We start from the raw sequence: 21,108 nt of genomic DNA, 5'->3' as shown, positions 1-21,108 counted from the left end.
AATAAATTCATTGTCCAGTGTATATACAGAAATCAGTCACCCATCTACAACCAAAATTCAGTTAAAGTTTGGATATATTGATTTTTTTTCAGTGGTGGGCTCCGTTAGAGGAAAGAAATACCAGCTATTATCAAAGCCAAAAGATACAATATTTACCAGTGCTGTCTGAGAAGAGAACTGACATTTCCTTATTCTTACTTTTATCGTTCTTGTACTGCATACTTCTCTTTCAAAATATGGTATCACCGCCAGATTATGTTCAGGCTTGGCTGGAAGTCATGAAATTGCAGGCTCCTGTGCTTTTTGTTGGTTTTTTTTAAAATTTTTTTAAACTTCACATGAGAACTGAAAAAGACATCTCAAAATAGGTGCTCAAAAAACACCCCAAACAAACCTAAAACAAATTTTCTACTTTTTGAGTTTACCTTTAAAATGTAAGGACTCTATGATATTTGATGTCTATATGATATCTATTTCTGGTATGTCTCATTTTAAAGAATACAAACCCAAGAATGATGAGATATGTTTTCCTCTGAGAGTAATCCCTAGCGTTTCCAACCAATCAAGTCAACAAAGCTTCTTAATTTAATGGCAAATTTATTAATTTTTTAACAATTAAAAGACAAAACATTTAAAATTTGCAGTTCAAAACATGCACATTCACCAAATGCCAAATGACATTTAACACTGCATAGAACTGAATGTGTTACTAAAAGAACTATTTAGAAAACACAGTGCATTTAACATCCAGTTAAAACTAAACCTGAGAAACTACCATAAATACCGAGTCAAAATATCTTCATTCATGCAGCTTCATAATTTCCACAACAGTTTCAGCAGTAATGGCTTAGTGGAGCTGTAAAACCTCGGTTTATCTTGAATGCAAATTTTGCTGTTTCAGGCTGACCGCTTTCTGCAGCGGTTCATACATATCAAACACTGAAAATCGTAATGAAAAACTATGTTGAAGTAGAAAAACAACATTAATGCATTTATGGCTTCTATGCTACATTAAAGAAACACCGTAAAATATGACTTTAAAAAAAACCCAAACTTGTTCTGGTCACAGCTTTGCAATTACAAATCACACTCTGGAAATACTTTTATTTCAGTATCAACCCTGAAAAGTGCCCAACTTTGCACATCATTGCTCAGATGAGCAGTCCTTACACTCAAAAGCAGTCCAGTTGAACCCTATATGAGTAGTGGTTTGCATAAGCAGGAACCAGGTTTGGAATGCTAAAATATTCCTTTGTTTAATAAAGATCTATTGGTTAACAGCAAGGAAACTGGGGGAGCGAGGGCAGCGAGGGGGAAGGAGAAACTCATTTGTTGAGTTTTGTAACCAGTGAAAACATCCAATACCAAGGAAGCTGAACTGACAAACTCATTTGCTTACACAGCACTAGCTTCTCGATATATTATGAGCAGACTTTTAACGAAGGCATTAAAAAACAACAAGGGATCAACAACCACCATGCATCGCCTCAGAACACTTAGAAATAGTGCCTCATGCAGACAGAATGATAAATTCACCAGAACTACAACTGCTTTTACACAATACACAAGAAAAAAGGGAAAGAACTTTTCTCCTTAAATTTAACACATATTCCAAATTACCCATCATTCGAGATGAGTTCAAATGTCATGATACACATCTTAAGACACTTAATGCTCATCTTTGTAACAAGGTGAATTTTATGGATGCAGGTGGACATATAGGAATCTTCAGCTATCTCTTAGTGTTTCAAAATATTTTATTTCTCATTTTATACAAATAGAATGATGACTAAGTATAAATCTGTTGAAACTGCTTTGCAAAAATATGTGAAAAATTAGGAAATGGCAAGAAAAAATTCCAGATACAAATTGTCAATAGGTTTGTTAAAATTTGTTTCCAGTTACTCTTTTGAATAATTTATATATATATATGTATGTATATATTTAAAAATAATCAAGCAAAAGTATTTATATAAGATACCCGATTTTTTAGTGGCACAGGTTCATCTTTTAGATGGCAATTTTTAATACTAACTTGCAGTGCACATGAAACAGATGAAAAAGCCCATGTGAACTCTCTATTTAATACACTTTTGAATTGTCAAACAGTAAGAACAGAGGCATTGTTATAAGCATTTCTGCCTCAACTGTTTTGTGTTTTTCCTTTAAACAAACATCAGCAGAATCCCCTTATTTTAACAAAGGTATGACATACTAACAGGATGGAAATAGATTATATTTCTGTGTACTTAACATGAAAATAAAGTGCATATTGTATTCTTGGTCTGATTTAAAAATGGGCACACATAGCTAAGATAATCTTGTATTTTAAAATGGAATTGTATGAGCAATCAAAACCCACCATTTTTGACACATTTGTCTTTTTTGCTATTTTTAAGAAGTGGTATCTTTCAACCACTAATTATCAGAAAAAGTACAGGGACAGGAGAAAAAGTCATCAAAAATAGTAAAAAAATGCACTTTGTGAAATACTGCTTCAAAGTTTGAAAAGATTTAAGCATGAAATGCTGTGATAAGATTATCTTACAAACCTTTAAATTAGTATAAATTTGGGATCAGAGGTGCTATAGTCACTTTCCTCCTTTTTAAGGTAGTTAATTTGGCATGTACTGTGTGTTGTTTTCTTCAAAATGTATTACAATGGTAAGACAGAATTTTATTTCATATGAAGAATAAGAGATCATGTAACTATCTCACTGTATATATTTCACAATGTATTCTAATCCATATCTGCATAATTAGCAATTCAATCAATTAGAACAGAAAAAAAATTACCCATGAAGAGAGTACATACAGATTAATTTTATATGAGTTAAGCTCACTGAAAGATTATAAAGGAGCAACAGTGTCATGGTTAATTTCAGAAATGTTTTGAAGTTGGTCATTGTCCCTTGGATGACAGAAAACAGGGATCCCCATTTTAGGAAAGGGGCATGCCCCCGAATTTTTTCTTGCCTTAGGTCAAGTGATTTGGCCCTCCCATATTGATCCATCTATTTATCTATGCCTGCAATGGCTTTTCTGAAGGCAGCTCTTGTCTGCATGACTGACTGGCAGTACTGCTTCTAGTGGGATACATTCCCTTTGTCCTTGTGCCTTCTGTTTAAAGATCACTCCGGGCAAGTGAGAGGAAGACACTGCGTAACACCCATATGAAATGCAGACTGCCTTCCCACTGATACACCTTCCTAAACATGTACTTGCACATGGTGCCTTTTGTTGGGCTTCCTCTGTGTATTTTTAAGTTTCTCTTAGAATGGAGAATAAGAAACTTGCATAGTGAGATTAATTACATGTTAAGCGCCTAGCTAACTGAAAGGCAAGGAGGTAAAGTCACCTTCAGTAAGTATATGACAAATGAAGGAGGGCAGAGAAAAGATGGGACTGGATACTTGTTATGATTTGGAGAGCAAAGAGGAAATACTTAATTTAATAGATCACTGGGGATATCGTTCTACTTTTCCATCTGGTTGATTTCCATTGAAAGAAAAAAAAGAGATCATTCCTATGTAATGCACAAAAATTTACTTAACAATAAAACCAACTGCTATTATAGAAAATAGCATTTTTAAGTGTAATTATGGTGGCTTTTAAATCCAGAATTAAATATCAACTAAAGAGTTCCAAGAATTAACTAAATTTTAAAATTCAAGTAGCTTTCCTTAGTTTGACACCTGATGGTTTTTGGATGGTAAATTGAGAAACACCAAGTGTAAAAATTTAAAGAATGTATCCCAATGTTCTCATTCAATACCTTCCTCTTTTTTTTTTCCCCCTCATACCGGGTGTGTATCTATTTCTGCAGTCACTTCCTCTCCATTTTAATTAAAGGTGAGAGTATATAAATATTTTGCATGACCAGTAAGTTGTAGAGACTGCTGCAATGTATTTCACACCTTTATAGGAAGTGACTTTAGTGCAAATAAACCAGTACATACCACAGACTAGCGAAGGGCATGCTTTGCTCTGTATTTCAATTATGCATTTCAAATAATCTTAGTATAAAAATGTTGAAAATTTGATTAATTTTAAAAAATAAGTTCAAACAAATTTTCTTTTGAACCTACAGTATGAGCAGATACAACTAAGCATCACAAAAATAATTAAGTTTGCTAAAGGGAAGTAAGGCAGAGCAATTCTTAAAAATTGAATAAAGTATTATGTGTACTCCATTATACAAGTTGGCAGCTATATTCAACATATGCAATACTAAATGAAAATAAGGGGAAAGCTTGTATAAGGCCAAAGGTGCAAAGACTTGCAATTTTGAAAGCAAATGCCAAAAAGGCCACTCAAATTAGACTCACTGTACTTTCTCCTCAAGTGTGGAGACTCAAGCATGCAGTTCTGAGATCAGGACTGGAGATAGTTTCCTTTCAAATTGTTTCTAACAGAAAACATTTATGGAACTTCTTTGGCAAATGTTTTAAGGTTAGTTTGACACAAACATCTATGAGCATCTTGACTCAAAATCTTTCTTAAAGAAGGTGAATTAACACCATTAAGATACTGGGTTTTTTTCAGCACTTGTTGAAATCAAAGGCTTGTTATCAACTGTATTTAAATATATTAACACTTCAAAACCTTCACAGATGCTAGTTGATCTGTCAGTGTAAAGTATGTTTAGCAATCTGACCACTGTCCTTCTAGTATATGACCAGTATTGATTCAATTTCATTGTAAAATAAGCAAGCTGGCAATATACAAGATAAATTCCAATCTGTTTACAAAGGCTAAGCAAATACTTGTTAAAAATTTAAAGATGGTGTGTTACAGTATAGTTGCACAGTGCTTATGTCTACTGAATACACAAATCCAAACTTTATGGAACAAGACCATCATAGATCTTTCAATGTTTGACAACAGGACCATGGTTGCAGCTCCCAGCAAAGATCTAGTAGCCTGTCTCACAAAAGTAACAACTAAGGCCTAATTTTCCAGCTGTGTTCCTTCACCATTCCTCAGGCCTTTGCTTTGTGGTATCGTAAGCTCTTATTACTTCAGACTGGGAAACAATTCCATTTTCATCTTGAGAGAAGGCGTAGCCATCTGCAGATATAAAGCCAAATATAAACAAAATAAGTTTTGATCGGTTTTATTTTTTTAAAGTTTTAATAAAAGCAGCTTAGCAAAGGTAAATAGAGGGGAATAAACCTCTTTTCAACAGTTAATAAAATCTGTACCATTTCTTACAGAATTTTGCCGTTAGAAGATAGCAGAAAGAGCTCTGCACAGTACCTTAGGTATGATGGGCAACTCAACCCCAGGCAAAGAACTAATGGATTTAGGATACTGCACATTTACTATAAACAAATGCAGTGAAAGGTAGAATTTTACTGCTATGTTATTAATGGATATTAATTTTTTTCAGCGAACACTTACGGAGCAAGTTTTGTTGCAAAGAGTCAGAGCGATACAAGTTCACATGGTTCTTCTTAAAAACATTCTTCAGTAGTTGGGCTCTTTCAGTTAAGCTAGAGAGAAAGGAGACACATGAGAAATATTTACTTACTCATCACCCTATCCCTTTATCTTTGAGTCTGCTCAATAGGAATTAATTATTAAATGAGAAGTGTCCACCCTTCTTTTCCTTTTTAAATTGTGCCTGATGAATTATTAAGATGATGATTAAAAGCTTCTGTGAGGACAGATTATTAAGTTCTGACCCCTGGTAATAATTTTATTTGTCACAGTACAGGTAAAGTATCTGCCTGAAATACTGCTGTGTGCAGACGGAACAAATAAATGAATAATATTGTGAACCTTTGAGTGTGACTCCTTTAGAAACATGCCATGTAAAGAGGGGAAGGCACTGTCTTCCTTGATGTAAACAGCTTGAATAGTGCCAGGCTGAATTAGTCTTTTTTACATAGAAAGTGTTCCCAGCCACTACTGACACAGTACCCCAAAGGGATGGGAAATGAGTGGAAGGAAAGCCATGTCCAGGGTCATCAGCTGTGTGTACAGAAACATATTATTTCCATGAAAAGTCTTCTAGAAAGGAGCATTCCCCAGGAAACTCTAGAAGGTCTTTTTCTGGAGATCCTACCCAAACAACAGACTATTACTGCTGCTAAGGTTGGCCACTTCAGCCCACCCCCTTCCTTACCAGCCCTACTGAGTTTGTTGTGTTTTATGCTTATTGTGCTTTAGTGTGACCCAAGGACCCATTTCAGCCCAAGTGGAAAACAGGAGCATTAAACATTTTTTAAATTGAGACTCAAGCATAGGCCAAATGCTGCAAAATACAGTAAAAGGGGTAGCAAAGGTATTTGATTTCCTTTCTTTCTTACACTAAAGTTCTCTATAATACGAGCATCCATTACTAAATAAATACCAGGTAGATGAGCCATAGCTCAGAAAAATTGCAAAATCTGACAGTTTTAATAACATTAAATATGTGAAAGGGTCTATATTAAAACAAAACCCCAAACTCTTCAGTGTCTTCTTGATTTGATATTCACTGTGAATTACAGCCTGTGTTTCAAGAAATACCAACCTATCACTTAAACATTTCAAATGATGAAAAATCCAGCCCCCTCTCTACGTAAACTAGTCTAAATATTAGTTCAATTAAAGAAGAGATGTATCTTATGTTTAATCTGAGTATACAGAGATTTGATATTGCTACAGTTTTGCTAGATTAGCAAAGTTGTCTCTTGTGCAATGATGTAGTAAGAAAAACAGATTTCACACACCTTATGCTACCAAGTTTTGATTACTGTAATTACTTTTTAATATTATTGTCAATTAGCTCAACAGAATTACCTTCCCAGACTCAACCAGACTAAGTGGTGCAAGGAAAGGAACTAGACTGCTTTCCTCACTAGATTTCCATTCAAGCTGTTACATTAGAATTATTCATTCTTTTTTCAGTGACTATATACTTCTTACATATGAAGCTGAACCACTGTTTAAAGCTGGAGTGACTGATGGTTTATCTCACCTTTCTGTTCCCCTTTAGTCTGGTGGTTAAAGCATATGGTGAAAGCTTGGCTTTTCTAGGTTGGAAAAGGAAAATAAACCTACTATTTCCACACCCATAGAGGAATGCTAAGTGGAAAATTTACAGGGTAAGGTGATAGGCAAGGGAAACTGCTTCTGTGGCCATGTGTTTTGAATGAAAAGATGGAATGAGACTTCCTTGTAAGAAAAAAATTAAGTACCAATTCCAGGAAGGTAGTTGGCATCTGCTGAGTGAATCAAGAACGGAGAGGCAGAAGTACTGAGACACAGCTTACTCTCAGTGCTTTCCTAAGCTAACTTTCTAGGGATTTTTTTCTATCCTGTTTGCTCCTCTACACTGTGAAGAAGCCTTCATTTTTTTTAGTTCAGAGCTGTAAAATATTTAAGTGACATTACTAATAAGAAAAAACTAGGGATTGAAATCTAAACAGCAAGAATACAGAGAATGAATAAATAAATCAGTATCTTCATGTAAGTTTGGAGGACAAAGAGGTGGAAGACCATGGGCACACTTAGACACAGTTATCAGCTGTATCTCTTTGGCAATACATCTGTGAAATCCTTATTAAAGTGAGTTGAAATCAGAAAATTCCTATGAAGCATTTGACAGATGTTATTTTCTAATAAAAAAATATTTTAGTAGAAACATTAGCATGCCTATTCTAGCATTCTTGGTACCATCGTTCTTTGGTTCTTTGCTTGTGTTCCTAAGTGGAATGTTCAGATTTCTTAAGGGCTAAACAGTGAAAATACTACCTTCAAATTTTACAAGAATATAAAGTATGCATATGCCTTAGCTGATGTATAATGAAGTTTCCATTGCACAGATCTGATTGCTGGTAAAGAAAATACAAAATACATAGGAAATACACTTGAGAAAAGTGCTTTCAGCTGTTCAAGTATTAAATTCTGCACTTTTTCTATACTTGAAATACTGTGGGCTCTCCATTATAAATCACCCTGTTGCCATTGAAAAGCGTATTTAAGTATCTGCATGCGAAGCCAAGAAAACATGGTTTCATAATTAACCAATGTTAGATCACAGTAGCTAAATGCCTGTGCTCATTGTGTGTACCTATATGGACAAGCAGAACATTAACTATTTTTGAACATGAAATGTATACCTTTACCAGCAATTAAATACAGCTATAGAAAAATAAATACTACTTTATGTATTCCTGACCAACCACTTATGAGGTCTAAAAATAATTTCTCAGTGAACTAAATTAAAAGCAATGATGTCATGAAGAAGCATTTGAAGTATTTATCTCTAAAGACGTTTCCACAAGTTTGGGAGGTTATTCATGTTAGTCAAGATTCAACACAGTACAATATTTTTGTAGTTAGCATTAATACTGTTGTTTCTGTTTAAGCATTATATACAGATTATCCAAAAAACCCTTTCTGACAATAGTTGATATAAAAAATAGTATCCTTTTACCTAAGTCACTTCAATTTGAAGTAGAAAAGGCTTAGTGGCATTTCAATTACAATGTCTCTAATGATAGAATCATACTTTTTGTGGCACAAATTTGTTAATACTCTGAAACTGCTCTATTATTTATGCTGTCAAGGTACCCTCAACTCAGTAGTATTCCAACATGAAAGTTTATTTTCTGTTGGAAAACTGCTGTGCAAAATTTGCTTGTTCTTAATCAAGATATATTCTTATTTAACTGACAAATATATGGGATAAAATTTTAATGTGTTGCTTACAGAAGAATCAAATAAAGTATTTTTTGGACAGTTTTGGTGAAAAGCTCATTGAACTTCCTTACACATGCTGAAACAGCATGATACAATAGCAGTGCTCTTCCTGAGCCGTAAGTGAAAACAGTTTAAAAGCTGTTTCAAGTCATTGCTGTAAAAATACAATGATAAATAATAAAAAAGTACTTTAAATGGATGGCATATTTTAAGACTGTATTATCATGTCCTTTTAAACCACATTCTAAAGTACAATAAAAATATGTTAAGAACAATATTTTAAATTATTTCAATGTCAATGCCAATTTTTATCCTGATTTTCAGAAAACAGCTGAAAGTGCGAATTCATAATTTATATATTAAATTCCTATCCCAAGAATCTTTGATAGGAAAACATCAAAAGGGCAAAGCCTTGCAATACTTGTATAATTAAATGCATTCAATATGATATTAACACAGTTCTAAAAAATGTGCAACAAATATATTCTAGCTGAAAAAAAAGCAATAAAAATTAACAATATTGTACTTCATAGAATCATAGAATGGTTGGGGCTAAAAGGGACTTTAAAGATCATCCCAGTTCCAGCCTCACTTCCACCAAATCATGTTGCTCAGAGTCCCATCCATCCTTGAATACGTCCAGGAATGGGGCATCCACAACTTCTGTGAGCAACCTGTTGCAGTGCCTCACCACCCTCACAGCACAGAATTTCTTCCTAAAACCTAAACTAAACCCACCCTCTTTCAGTCCTTTCACTTATAAAACTCTTATAAAATCTCCTGGCTTTCTTGTAGGCCCCCTTCTCAGTAAACATTCAGATACTGACTGATTACAATAGCTATTCAATAGAAGAATCCTGACCTGTTATCTGTGGAAGCTGACTTTCACTTTGTGTAGTATTTTTTAGATGGGAGTGGACAGAGTGGGAAAGTTTCTGAGTTATCTTTCTCACTTTTTCCCACTTACCTTTTAACGAACCAGCGATTTTTATCTTCTCAGATTATTTTGGCATTTAATAAGAACAAATCCCTTCTTCTGCCACAACAGAAAAAGGTACTCACAGAGGTATGCACACTAGAATAAGAAAATCTCATGTACATATCTTAAACAAATGTAGAGGACTTTCCTTACCCACTTTACTTTATTCTGGCAACTAGTTAATCCAGACTTTAAGAGACTCAAAAATGTTTACAGAAGTTGAATCAAATTTTTGTAGGTGCAAGTAAGATCATCAGACCATTTCTTTAACAATGAATGTTTTCTCCATAAAAGATAAAGTTTTGGCTCTATCACCTGAATTAAAGTACATTAAAAAAGTAATGGAGGGAATAAAATCTTAAGAGATACTGAGTTGTGTAACATCCAGTGATTTGCATGTAAGGTGGATGTTTGTATCCTTCAGAAATCCTGGTCTAAAAGTAACTTGGTGGAGGAGAATTAGATCTAAGAAAGATATTCTGGCAGGTAACTAAACAGCTGTCATGGAGCCCTCATAGCTATTTAACTGTGGGATAAAAGGGTAATTACAAAACCAGTGGTGAAAACACCAAGTTCATTTTACCTGTATAAGAAGGGATTTGAAAGACATGCCGTGTCTTTCAATGAGGGAAAAGCATCCTGCCTAGACAACTGAAGTTAAAGTAGATGAATTGGGAATACAAGAGAAGTCTTGGGAATGCAAGTATGAAATACTAAAAAGGTAGTATTTTTTCTATACCCATAAGATGGGTATAAAACCATAAAGGTAAGGCTTTTTCTATACCCATAAGATGTTCCCTTTTAGCACCATCCAGTACTAATGTCTACTTTTTTTTTTTGAGACTCATTCTTCTACAGCTTTTGCTCTTTCCAAAAGAGCACAGGGCATACATTGCTTCAAAGCTCAGCACATTGATAGATACACTGATAGACAGGAGGAAGATACTGCCCTCAGTGTGCTTGAATGACCACTGCCACTGGAAAAAAGCATCTGTAACGATCAATTTACATCACTTAAAAGCAAGAGAACTTACTCTTGCAAGCACTGGTTAGGTCTTGCAGTGATGAAGGAAAAGTAAGCTCAAAGTAGGAATTGCCACCACCTAGGTGATCCTGCAGTACTTCCAGTGTGAAGCTGCTGCTACAAAGACAGCATACAGAGCCTGAGAGGGGACTGCATGCAGGTATGTCTTCTTCTGAAGCCCACCACACTAGACTAGGTGTTCCATGAGTGTTGGGATAAGCTTCTAGGCCTCTTGGTACCTCCCCTGTTCCTTGTTACCAGGAAAGAAGAACCCAGCTAGAGACAAAACATTCTTGTGAAAGCTCTCACAGGAGCTGGAGACTCCACCATTAAAAACTCTGGTTACCACCTCGGTATCTGATGTAATTTGATCTCAGTTTGGTAAATCCTAGTAAACTAATTCCCACTGAACTGGAGGAGGGATACAATAAGGTTGCTAAAGTATCTTTATGAATAAAAGGTACTTTCTGAAAATTGAACCTATAGTAAAAGAAGTGGCTGTGTTTTTTCTGGTCTCTTTCTGTGCATAGCTTGGTAGGAAAAAAGCCTTCTTGGCTATGCTTTTTGCCATGAAGATACTAAAAGAACAGCAGTCCAAAGAAAAGAAAGAACAGGAAAATCAAGTATCAGCAGTTTTGGCTTTTTTTTAGACTTCACAAAACTCATGAAAATGAAGACAAGAAAAGAAAGCTCTAGTTCAGCCAAATGGCACTAATGAATTGAAAGGGGGGGAGAGAGGGATTTTGCCATCTCATACATTCAGTGACTGCTTGCAACAAGTTCAGCTTGGGGTTAAAAAGTCTGAAATATTTTAGTGAATGCACACCTTTATGCCGAGTTTACATGTAGAAAATGTCCAATTGCTCAGTTATACATTCTCCTTTTTCAAATTATCTGCTTGGTCCATGAAGGAGGACACAAGGGAATTTTTATAGAGTCTTAAGTTAAAAATTTTACTTACCTAGTATAGGTTAATCAAATTAGTTTGCTCTGGACTAGAATTAAATACAAAGCCAGCTTGTTATATTCAATTTCAGAAAATCCTAGACACATTATTTGTTTGTTCCTATGCTACTGAGCAGCTTTTAAAGAATTTAATTTTTGTTTTTTTGTGCTTAGTCCCTGTTTATGGCATTTCAATAGAAAGTGATGCAGGCTTAAACTCATTTTGTTCTAATCCATTTTCTTCTTATTTTGTTTGTGAATTAATTGTTCACAGGCAAAAGTGACAGAATTAAAATTGCACCTCAGGTTTGTTCTACAGATAAGAACTAGAAAACAGTCAGCTACAAAGAAACACATCAGTTAAAGCTTTGGGTAAAATATTCTTGTAAGCCTGTGAAAAAACTCAGGCTCAGAAGACCTGAAAGTCCTTCACATATGCCTTTCATTTGTATGGCTTTTGAAAAATAACCTTTTGTCTTTGATACATCTATGAAGCTAAAAATATTGAGCTTTTTTTTTAAGACGATGTTCCACGGATTTTTACTGTACCTCTTGCCATGCACAACTGCCCCAGGATCCTCAGACTTTGCTTCCAGCTCCTGAACTTCATCAACCAGTGTCTTGTAAGTAGCTCTCTTTACTCTGTAAGTACATACACAATACTGCCAGACTTACTCTTCTTGAAAGTAGAACAACAGACGGTTTTAATGTTTTATAAATATTCCATTTATAAATCCATTTCCCCAGACTTAAAACTAAGCTTTACAAAGAGAAATATAAAAAAATAAAATCTAAAGAACATATTTTATCATCTGTTCTTGCAAATTAGAAACAAAAAATATTTATTAATAAAACACTATATTTATTAAAACATTTAAAATAGTATTAACTCTTATAATAAAGTTTTTCAAAAACAAAGATGGTAAAAAAGAATTTTATATAATCACCAGAATTGTTCTTAATTTGTTTTTTATTATATTAGTAATTAGAAAATACATTTAAAGGTTAGTAATTTCTTCTGTAAACCCCAGCATTTCCATACTCACACTTTGTATACTATATCAAGAAGTAAAGCTGTCATAGGAATACACAGAAGTCCCATCCAGAACACTCCAGAGCTGAACATCATAGCTGCCTGAAGAAAAAAATGCACAAAATGCGATGTCATGACAAGAACTAGCAAAAAAATCTTAGAAATATCAAGTAGTTTGTTGAGGCAATCTAAAGCAAATTTAAATGAATCATTCTAGTCTGACTAATGTGAAATAGAACTTGAACCCCTTCCTAAAATCCCCTGAGTTGCAATATCAATCTAGTAAATAGTAAGCAGTATTTCATGTCGAGAAGCTGGTAGAAAGATACACTGCTTAGCTCTTTGCATGGGGGAATCGCCCCTCCACAATGCTGCTCTATACCACTGTGATGATTACAGGCATTTCCATTAAAATCAGATTTATCAAAAATCCACCCTTTTCCAACTTTCTCAGTACATTAGGAGCACAGGTTTCCAATTTGTAATGTACTCTGACAGGATGCAACAGTTTCTGACCCTTCCTATGGATACTGGACACTGTTGCAATTATCCTGCAATACATCTTGGATCAGAGTTATTGCACAGAGAACTCAAGGTACCACAGCTCCCACACTGCCACAGCCTCCTGTTAAACAGATTGCTTAAAAATCAGATATAAGGAAACAACTATTCATGTAATTATGAAAGTATGCTACATATTGTTAAATTAACATCTAACACATGAATACATGGTGAAATATTTGAAAACCATTGATTGTTTTTATCTCTGTATCTTTTTTTTTTGTATACACTACTACATGTAATACATAAGAATTTCTTCTGTTCATAACTTGGTCTGTAGAAATACTAAAAAGTAAAACATATCGAATGGCTGAAACAAATATCACAATATATAGACATCAAAGGAAAGGTCTTTACCCTTGTAATTCATACTCAAATGGATGTAAAGAGCACAATAAATACTTACTGAAGCATGTTGCTAGAGGTTTGACTTGCAGTCAGTATTAGAAATACTTTTATAATGTAATTAGATTGTAGAGAGGTTGAAATTTAAATCACAACACAACAACTGCCTTTCAAATCCTTTGTTTCATTTCTTGGAGACTAATTTCTTTCACAGGTTAAGCCTTAGCATGTAAAATAAATAGGCTGAAATTTTACTAGTTTTAATTAGCAGAAAAACAGTAGGTAGCTCGCAGTAGCTGAAGTCTAATTTCTCAAAATGCATGCATGAACATTTTAGAATTATACTCAGTATGTTGATATATGAAAACAGAAGTGAATTATTTTCTGAGAAAAAATCCTAATTCTCAAACAAGCAAAAAGTACAATTTACCTTTTTTTTGTATCCAAATTTCTAATGACACTGATTTTTTGGAAAGCATTAGAATGGACTTTAAAAATGTGGTAACCTTCCCATGGCTATGTTAAAAGGACATAGATATTGCCCTGAGATTCTACTAACTACTTCTGTCAACAGCTGTCAGCAAAGGTGTAAACACTGACCAGTGGCAGGTTCAAAACAAAACAATTTTTATTTTCAAAGGAGAAAAAACCCCATAAAATTTGGTATTAGGAAGTGGAGGAAATGTATTAGTGAAGAAAATGTATTAGCAGTCACTTTATAAGCAAAACCTGACTTTTGACATCTTTGATGAAATACCAGTTTTCTAGAACAGGAGCTAATAGGAAATGTCTATCACAAATGCATTTTGCAAGACATTTTATAATTAAGTAGCAATTAGATAGACAGTTCCCTTAAAAACAAGAAAAAGCATAAAAATACAACTTGAACTAATTACGATTATTACTTCCTATTATTAACAACATTTTTTTATTTATAAGAACATAGCAAAGAGCTGTCCTTGTGTTAGCCACCCGGTATTAAATGTTTGCTGGTGAAACAGCAAAAGTGATAATGTAGGTCTTAGGATGTTAATTCTGACCATTGTAATGCTAACTATGAATGAAGGAACAACTGGCGCCTACTATTCACTCCATCCAGCCTTTGGCTTTACAAATGAACAACATGAATTGAGGAAAAAAAAAAAAGTTTTTTTTCTTCGTCATATTTGAAAGCCTGTCAGATTTTTTTTCTTTTACAGAGTTAATCCAAACCTAAAAGATTTAAAGCCGACATTCGCATTAAAGACAGAGGCCCTCTTTGTATTTTTTGGATGAAGAGGGGAAAAAATAAAATCCCACAGAGGTATTTCCTTCCTTTCTGTACAAGAAAGCTCCCCCCTCACTCTGTAGAAAACATTTTTGTCTCTAACTTTTCACATCTCTCTACACATAGGCAGGTCATCTGGGAAATGGCAAACCAATCCTTTTCAGACAATGGCACTAACAGGAGCAGCCTGTTCTGGGGACGGACTCTGGCTGCCTCTGTTTGCGGTTTACAAATTGTTCCTAATGTGTGAGATTTGCGGTCCATGCCAAGTCTTCCCCCTTTAGGCCTTGTGAAACCAAATGGAATCTGCCACAAAAGTGGCTCCCAGGGGAATTCAGAAGTAATCCAAAACGAGAGCTGGGAAGCCCAGTTTATTGTAGGACTAACAAATCCTGCAGGGAAGATAAATAATTTGTTCTACGTGTAGCTCACGTCCAATACTAAGACTTTCTAAAATAAATTAACGTTTTTTTAAAGTTTAGATTCTTATGTAGGTTCTGATTTTTCAAAAAATATAAAAATGCTGAGAAATTCTCCTTTTCAAGACTTAGTGGCAGGTAAGAAATCCTGGCTGCAAAACATATTTAATGAACTGCTGAAGATGTAGTGTTAGGAAATTACATGTCAGAATGAACAGAGAATATTCGCTTTTCCCTCATTATGAAATGATCTGCCAAAACAGCTAGCTCAGATTTAAAAAAGCCTTTAAAAATAGGAAGAAAAAGATGAAAACAGTGGTAAAATTCTTGCTGCAGAAAAGCTTATCCTTTTCAGTTTAAATATTTCAAGTGTCATCTAGGTACATATCGCCTTCCTATAAACTACAAAGCTATAAAATACCTCAACAGCATCAAACCAGCAAAAGTTTCTCTTCTCATGCTACAGAAAACACTTCATTAGTAGTAGTTATGTGCATGTGTTTGCCTTCATATATGCCAAAGCACTTACTGTTGTAGATCTAAAACAGATCTGCATTAACTTCCAGTGCAATGAAGTTCCTACAAGTAAGTTCTTGTATTGCCTCTAGTCTTTCTTTGCTATATAGAGTTTAAAAAACATATTTTATCACCTTCTAATTAAGAACTCAGAATTGCGAAGAGTTAAGTTCTTCTCTATTAGGATCTCCAGTTATTAGGTATATTAATCAAGACAGACCACTGGAAAAAGAAAAGATAAATTGAACTGTTCAAAGATGAGCTCTGCTGTTCCTGTTTGAGAGAATGAGAATATAACTACTGAATATGAAGAAGGATTTTTGAAGTATATCTGGGAATAGCAGATTCTGACTCACAAATAAATGTCTGCTACTAGACCAAGTACAATTTAACTGTGAAGGTTTGAGGAATCAAAATTGAAATGACCTAGCAGGAATTAAATGGAAAAAGAAAAACCCCTTAAACAAATACTTTTGATTCCTGAAGCGAAAGATGAAAAGCAAACTTTAAATATAAATTATTAAATAGTTAAAATACATTAGTATTAGAATGGTGACAGTTTTAGGCTCTCAGGTGAGGACAGATGACTAAAATGCATATGTTTTATGGGATGATTACCTGAAAAAATCATCAATAAATCAATGATTTTTTTTTGAAGTAATAATAAGACTCACAGGTATTAAAAGACAAGCTGGGAAAACTTAAAAAGGGGGACAAAAATGTATTAAAACTGTAGGATAATGCCTATTAGGGCCTTATGCAGAGAATGGGCTTGAGAAATATTTTCAACTATGAAGGCAAAGTCTAGCTTTTATTGTTGAATTATTTCACTGTTCTTGAAAATTTAGCACAGTAGTTATTCCCCGTGAAATTAAGACCCAGAATCTGGATAATATTTTAATATGCAACAGAAAAAGAAAAAAAACCCCAACAAACAAACAAAACAAAACAAACCCAACAAAAAACCCCAAATAAGCACATCTACCCTAGATATTAGTCATTGAAGAACGACTGTATTCCACAAGTTTTGCTATAATGAAGTGAGAATTGATAAACTTCGGTATTTGCTTACCATACAGAGCTCAAAGCAATTTTTAGAAATAGAGATTGCCAACTCAGTTATCTTCCAGGTTCCCTTAAAAGCATGGCACAGTAATTCTCTTGTTTGGACAAATTTAGAGAAATCATTACTTCCCAGATTTTAGGGACATTATTTATAACTCTCCCTGCTAACACTGAGGAAAAGTACCATAGCATTTTTTCCTAAATATACAACCATTTGAATTTATTTATTATGCCATATTCTGAAAAAGTTATTCAAATAATATTCATCTGTTTTTTAAAAATGCAAGAGACAAGTATCCACTAATAGCACCTTTAACAGCTGGAGGGACAACTTAGCAAGGTCCAAAAGCTGTAAGATCCTCATGGAGAAGCTGTTGATGGATGAACAACTGTGAGATACACTGAGAGCTGGCTGAATGGCATTTGGTGATCAGTGTCAGGCTGGCTCGAGGCCAGTAACTGAAAGTATACCCCAGGGGCCAATACTGGGTCCAGTTTCATGTAAGGTCTTCATTAAAGACCTGGATGAGAGGCAAAGTGTACCCTCAGGAAGCTTGCTAAAGACACAAAATGGGGGGGAGAAGTGGCAGATGCAGTAGAGGATTGTGTTGCTATCCAGAGAAACCTCAAAAGGCTGAAGAAATGGGCTGCCAGGAGCCTCATGCTGTTGAAGAAGGAGGAATGCAAAATCCTGCACAGGAAAGGAACAGCCCCAGGCATCCTATATCCTGGGGGCCACCCAGCTGGAAAGCAGCTTGGCAGAAAAGGACTTGGTCCCAATTGATAGCAAGTTAAAAATGAGCCAGGAATGGGCCCTTCTGACAAAGGAAGTAAATGGTATCTTTTGGCTTCATTAGATAAAGTATTGCCAGCAGAGGGGAAGCCAGGTCCCCTCTACTCAGCACTGATGAGGTCACAGCTAGGGAAGTCTCCAGTTCTGAGCTCCCCAGTACAAGAAACACAGACATACTGAAATTAGTCAAATGTCCTGAAGCATCTCATACAGGAGAGAAACCTGTCTATAGGCTAAGAGAAAGCTTAGGGGAATCTTATTGATGGAGATAGGTTCCTGAGTGGAGGGTACAAAGACAGAGCCAGGCTATTTCCAGTGAAGCCTTGTCATGGCACAAAAAGCAGGGAGCACAAACTGAAACTTGAATCTGAACATCAAGAAAACCTTTTTTACTCTGAGGGTGACTGAACAGGGACATAGGTTGCTCAGAAATGTTGTAATATCCATCCTTGGTAACCAAAAGCTGTCAGGACACAGTCCAGGGCAACTTGGTGTGGTGTCAGAAGCATTAGACCAGATGATCTCCAGAGACCCATTCAACTGTTCTATGACCATATTCTATCCTAAATACTTTGCTTTGTAAGCTTTGCTCTACATTAGACTAAAACCAATTCCCACTTTTGGATCAAACTTTAGAGAAACATCTTACTAGAGAAGACCTGTTCATTAGAGACAAAAGTTCTTGGACAACTACATTTTCAAAACAGTTACTTGGTGTTTTTGTTTAAAAATCCCTAATGCAGTAAAAGCATTAAAGGATGCAAGTCTAATAATTTAATAAGCACAATTCTATATAAGCAGGATACTTGTTATAATACAGAGAGAAGCAATATTTAAGAAACCAATGCTGTCAATATAGTATATTCTAATACAGTTTTTCTACACAGTGCAGATAAATCTTCCCACAAGAAATATTACTGCTTTTCACAAGACTTCTGCAAACCTCAGTCAAATGATCTAAAATTTTGTAAAATACATGCTTGTACCTTAACTCCAATTTCCGTCAGTAGTTTTATAAATCCCCTGGGTCAGACAGAGCAGAAACAGATGGTGCTCTGGAGAACTTTACAGTGCATTGTCTACAGTACCACAATAAATTAAAAAGTTCTGTGAATACTGAACTTTTGCTTTAGTATCAGTGTCATACCTCTTACTCAAGTATTATTATTCTAAGCTATCTCATATAGCTGTAAAAAAAGAGACCTAATGATTCAGAGCCCATAACAGTAACAAGGAGCTTTACTAGTGTGAAATATACAACAGATTGATTTGGTTTTCACCCCTCAATTACAGGTTTGCAACTCAGACCACAACCAGACTTTTTCAAAAGAAATATAACCATACCATTTCAGAAATGTATCTATTTTCATAATTTAAAAATTAGTCTGTTTTTTTTTTTTATTAAAGATGACTTAAAGAAAAAGTAGACCTATTAACTGCAAGGATGGAAGAATGGAAAGTTCTAGCAGCTTTACAGCCTTCTGACACATGAATGGAGGCTGCTGAGGCTGCTCTTATTAGGTGATGGAAGTTATTAATTAGTTAATGCAATTATTGCAAAAGGACTACACAGATATAAAATAATAGAACAATTTAATCACAGCTTAATTTATTTGTGCAGTCACTATACACAGTATGACAAAACATGGACAACAGGAAACTTCTGGCAATTCCCTGAATCATAGATTAAAAATGCATTTTGTTCAGTATAACAGAACAGTTTTCTGTGTATTGAAGAGTTTCAAAGAAAAAAGAAAATATACCTACAAAGCAAATACCTTATCAAATATGAACAGACTAGGTATTTACTTTTAAAAACTTATGCAAACTTCATCTGCCTTAACAGAAAACACTGTTAGTTGTTTAAAATATTTTGAAAGTATATTTCAATTATTTATTTGTTACTTTTATACACAGAAGTGTCAACCTAATCTATATCAATGTAGTTGAAATTGTATATCAATTGTAGTTGAAAGACAGACCCAGGCAGTTGATTATTTCAAGTCCACAATAAAAATTTTCTTCTAGTCTGTAGTGACACCTTTTTTTGAAATTAAATGCAACTCCTTTAATGTAATGGGTCAAAATACACAGTGTCAAACCTAACAAATGCATGAATAAATATTTCTGCAGACGTAATGCAAATTGCAATATAATAAGACTTTGCTACAGAGGCTGCAAAGCTGTTATAAAATCAATGAAAGCTTTTGAAATGTTTTCAGTATTTCTTTCTCATAAGCTTTGCATCCTCATTCCTTCCCACATAAATAGTGTTTTTCTATGACTACCAAAATCCTCTTTGTAGAAAACAAGCAAAATAATATGAAAGTAAACAGTAAGTTCCACTTAAGTAATGATAAAATATTTATGTCTTGTTTCTACTAAAAGACTCATGAAGTTGATTTGCTACAGTACCTGAACTAGCTACAGATACTACACTACATAATTAATTACTTAGATTTTTATCACATATTCTTCTTCAGTTTTATGGCCTATTTTTCCATTTTCTTCAGCTTCGTATAGCCCATTGCTTCTCTTGTAGTTTTTATCCATTTTTCCTTCTAGCGTGTGTCTGCCAAAAGACAATGGTGAACTGACAGTTTTCATCTGAACATCATCAATCAGGGAAAATGAATGAAGTTTTCTTCACTTGGAGCCTTATATCTTTAAGAAAAAAACCTGACAACTGGAGTAAGAACTGTTTTAAGGCTGACAAGATGTAACTGGTTTCAGAATTTTAATATGGAAACATGTTTCAGCTACTATAACCTAGACTTCTACTATCAATCTCTAACAGATAAAATCAGCTACAGATCTAGGAGTTATTCATATCACTTCATATCAAGGAGAACACTTGTGCCAGGATACCTTACTTATGTGAGTCAAAAGTCAAATTTCAACTCTTCTGGTACACTACCTATCTGGCAAAAAGTTACCACTACTTACAGGACTTAGGATTACTGTACCATGGAGAGCCATGTAGTTCCCACATTGTGAAAAATAATGCTGTATAGGTGGATGAGTTGGCCTTTTGCAGTCTTGAAAAAACAGAAAATAAAGGTCTTGATGCCAGAATTGTCTCAGCATTCTAGATCAACTGGACATTTTGGATCAAGGAGGCCCTGTGTGTTTTTGTTCTGGGAAAACGCAGAGCAAAAGAGAGACAGAAAAATACATTTGTTTATACCATTAGGAACATATCAAGTAAAGGGGTCTAGTGGCCTAGACAACAGAGAAAAAATGCTGGAACTGTCATAATTTTTCATTTCACTATATTCTCCTTTAGAGCACAGCATTCTGCAATCTTTCCTTCTGTGATACCAACATACAGAAACCTACATGTAAAAACCAACTTTAATTATCTTCTGTGTAACTGGAACGATTCGCTAAATCATGGAAACAGCACAGAAAGTCAGAAAATCTTGCAAAAATATGTGACATATTTTCTTCTTTGTTTAGTAAGTGAT

At 34.6% G+C, this 21,108-nt stretch overlaps 1 protein-coding gene across 1 annotated transcript in view; it reads right to left on the bottom strand.

The window, feature by feature from the left end:
• Positions 1–580: 580 nt before the first annotated feature.
• Positions 581–21,108, bottom strand: part of ATP8A1 (ATPase phospholipid transporting 8A1) — a gene marked incomplete at its 5' end in the record, with an annotated part of 94,756 nt that continues 74,228 nt past the window's right edge. The window contains 4 exons of the mRNA XM_015624293.1: positions 581–5,070; positions 5,404–5,495; positions 12,192–12,284; positions 12,689–12,777. Coding sequence (XP_015479779.1) covers positions 4,973–5,070; positions 5,404–5,495; positions 12,192–12,284; positions 12,689–12,777 — 372 coding nt within the window. The remainder of the gene's footprint in view (positions 5,071–5,403; positions 5,496–12,191; positions 12,285–12,688; positions 12,778–21,108) is intronic.

Source organism: Parus major, chromosome 4 (assembly GCF_001522545.3).
Source record: "Parus major isolate Abel chromosome 4, Parus_major1.1, whole genome shotgun sequence".
Taxonomy (NCBI): Eukaryota; Metazoa; Chordata; class Aves; order Passeriformes; family Paridae; genus Parus; species Parus major.
This window is presented reverse-complemented; position numbering and strand designations above follow the sequence as displayed.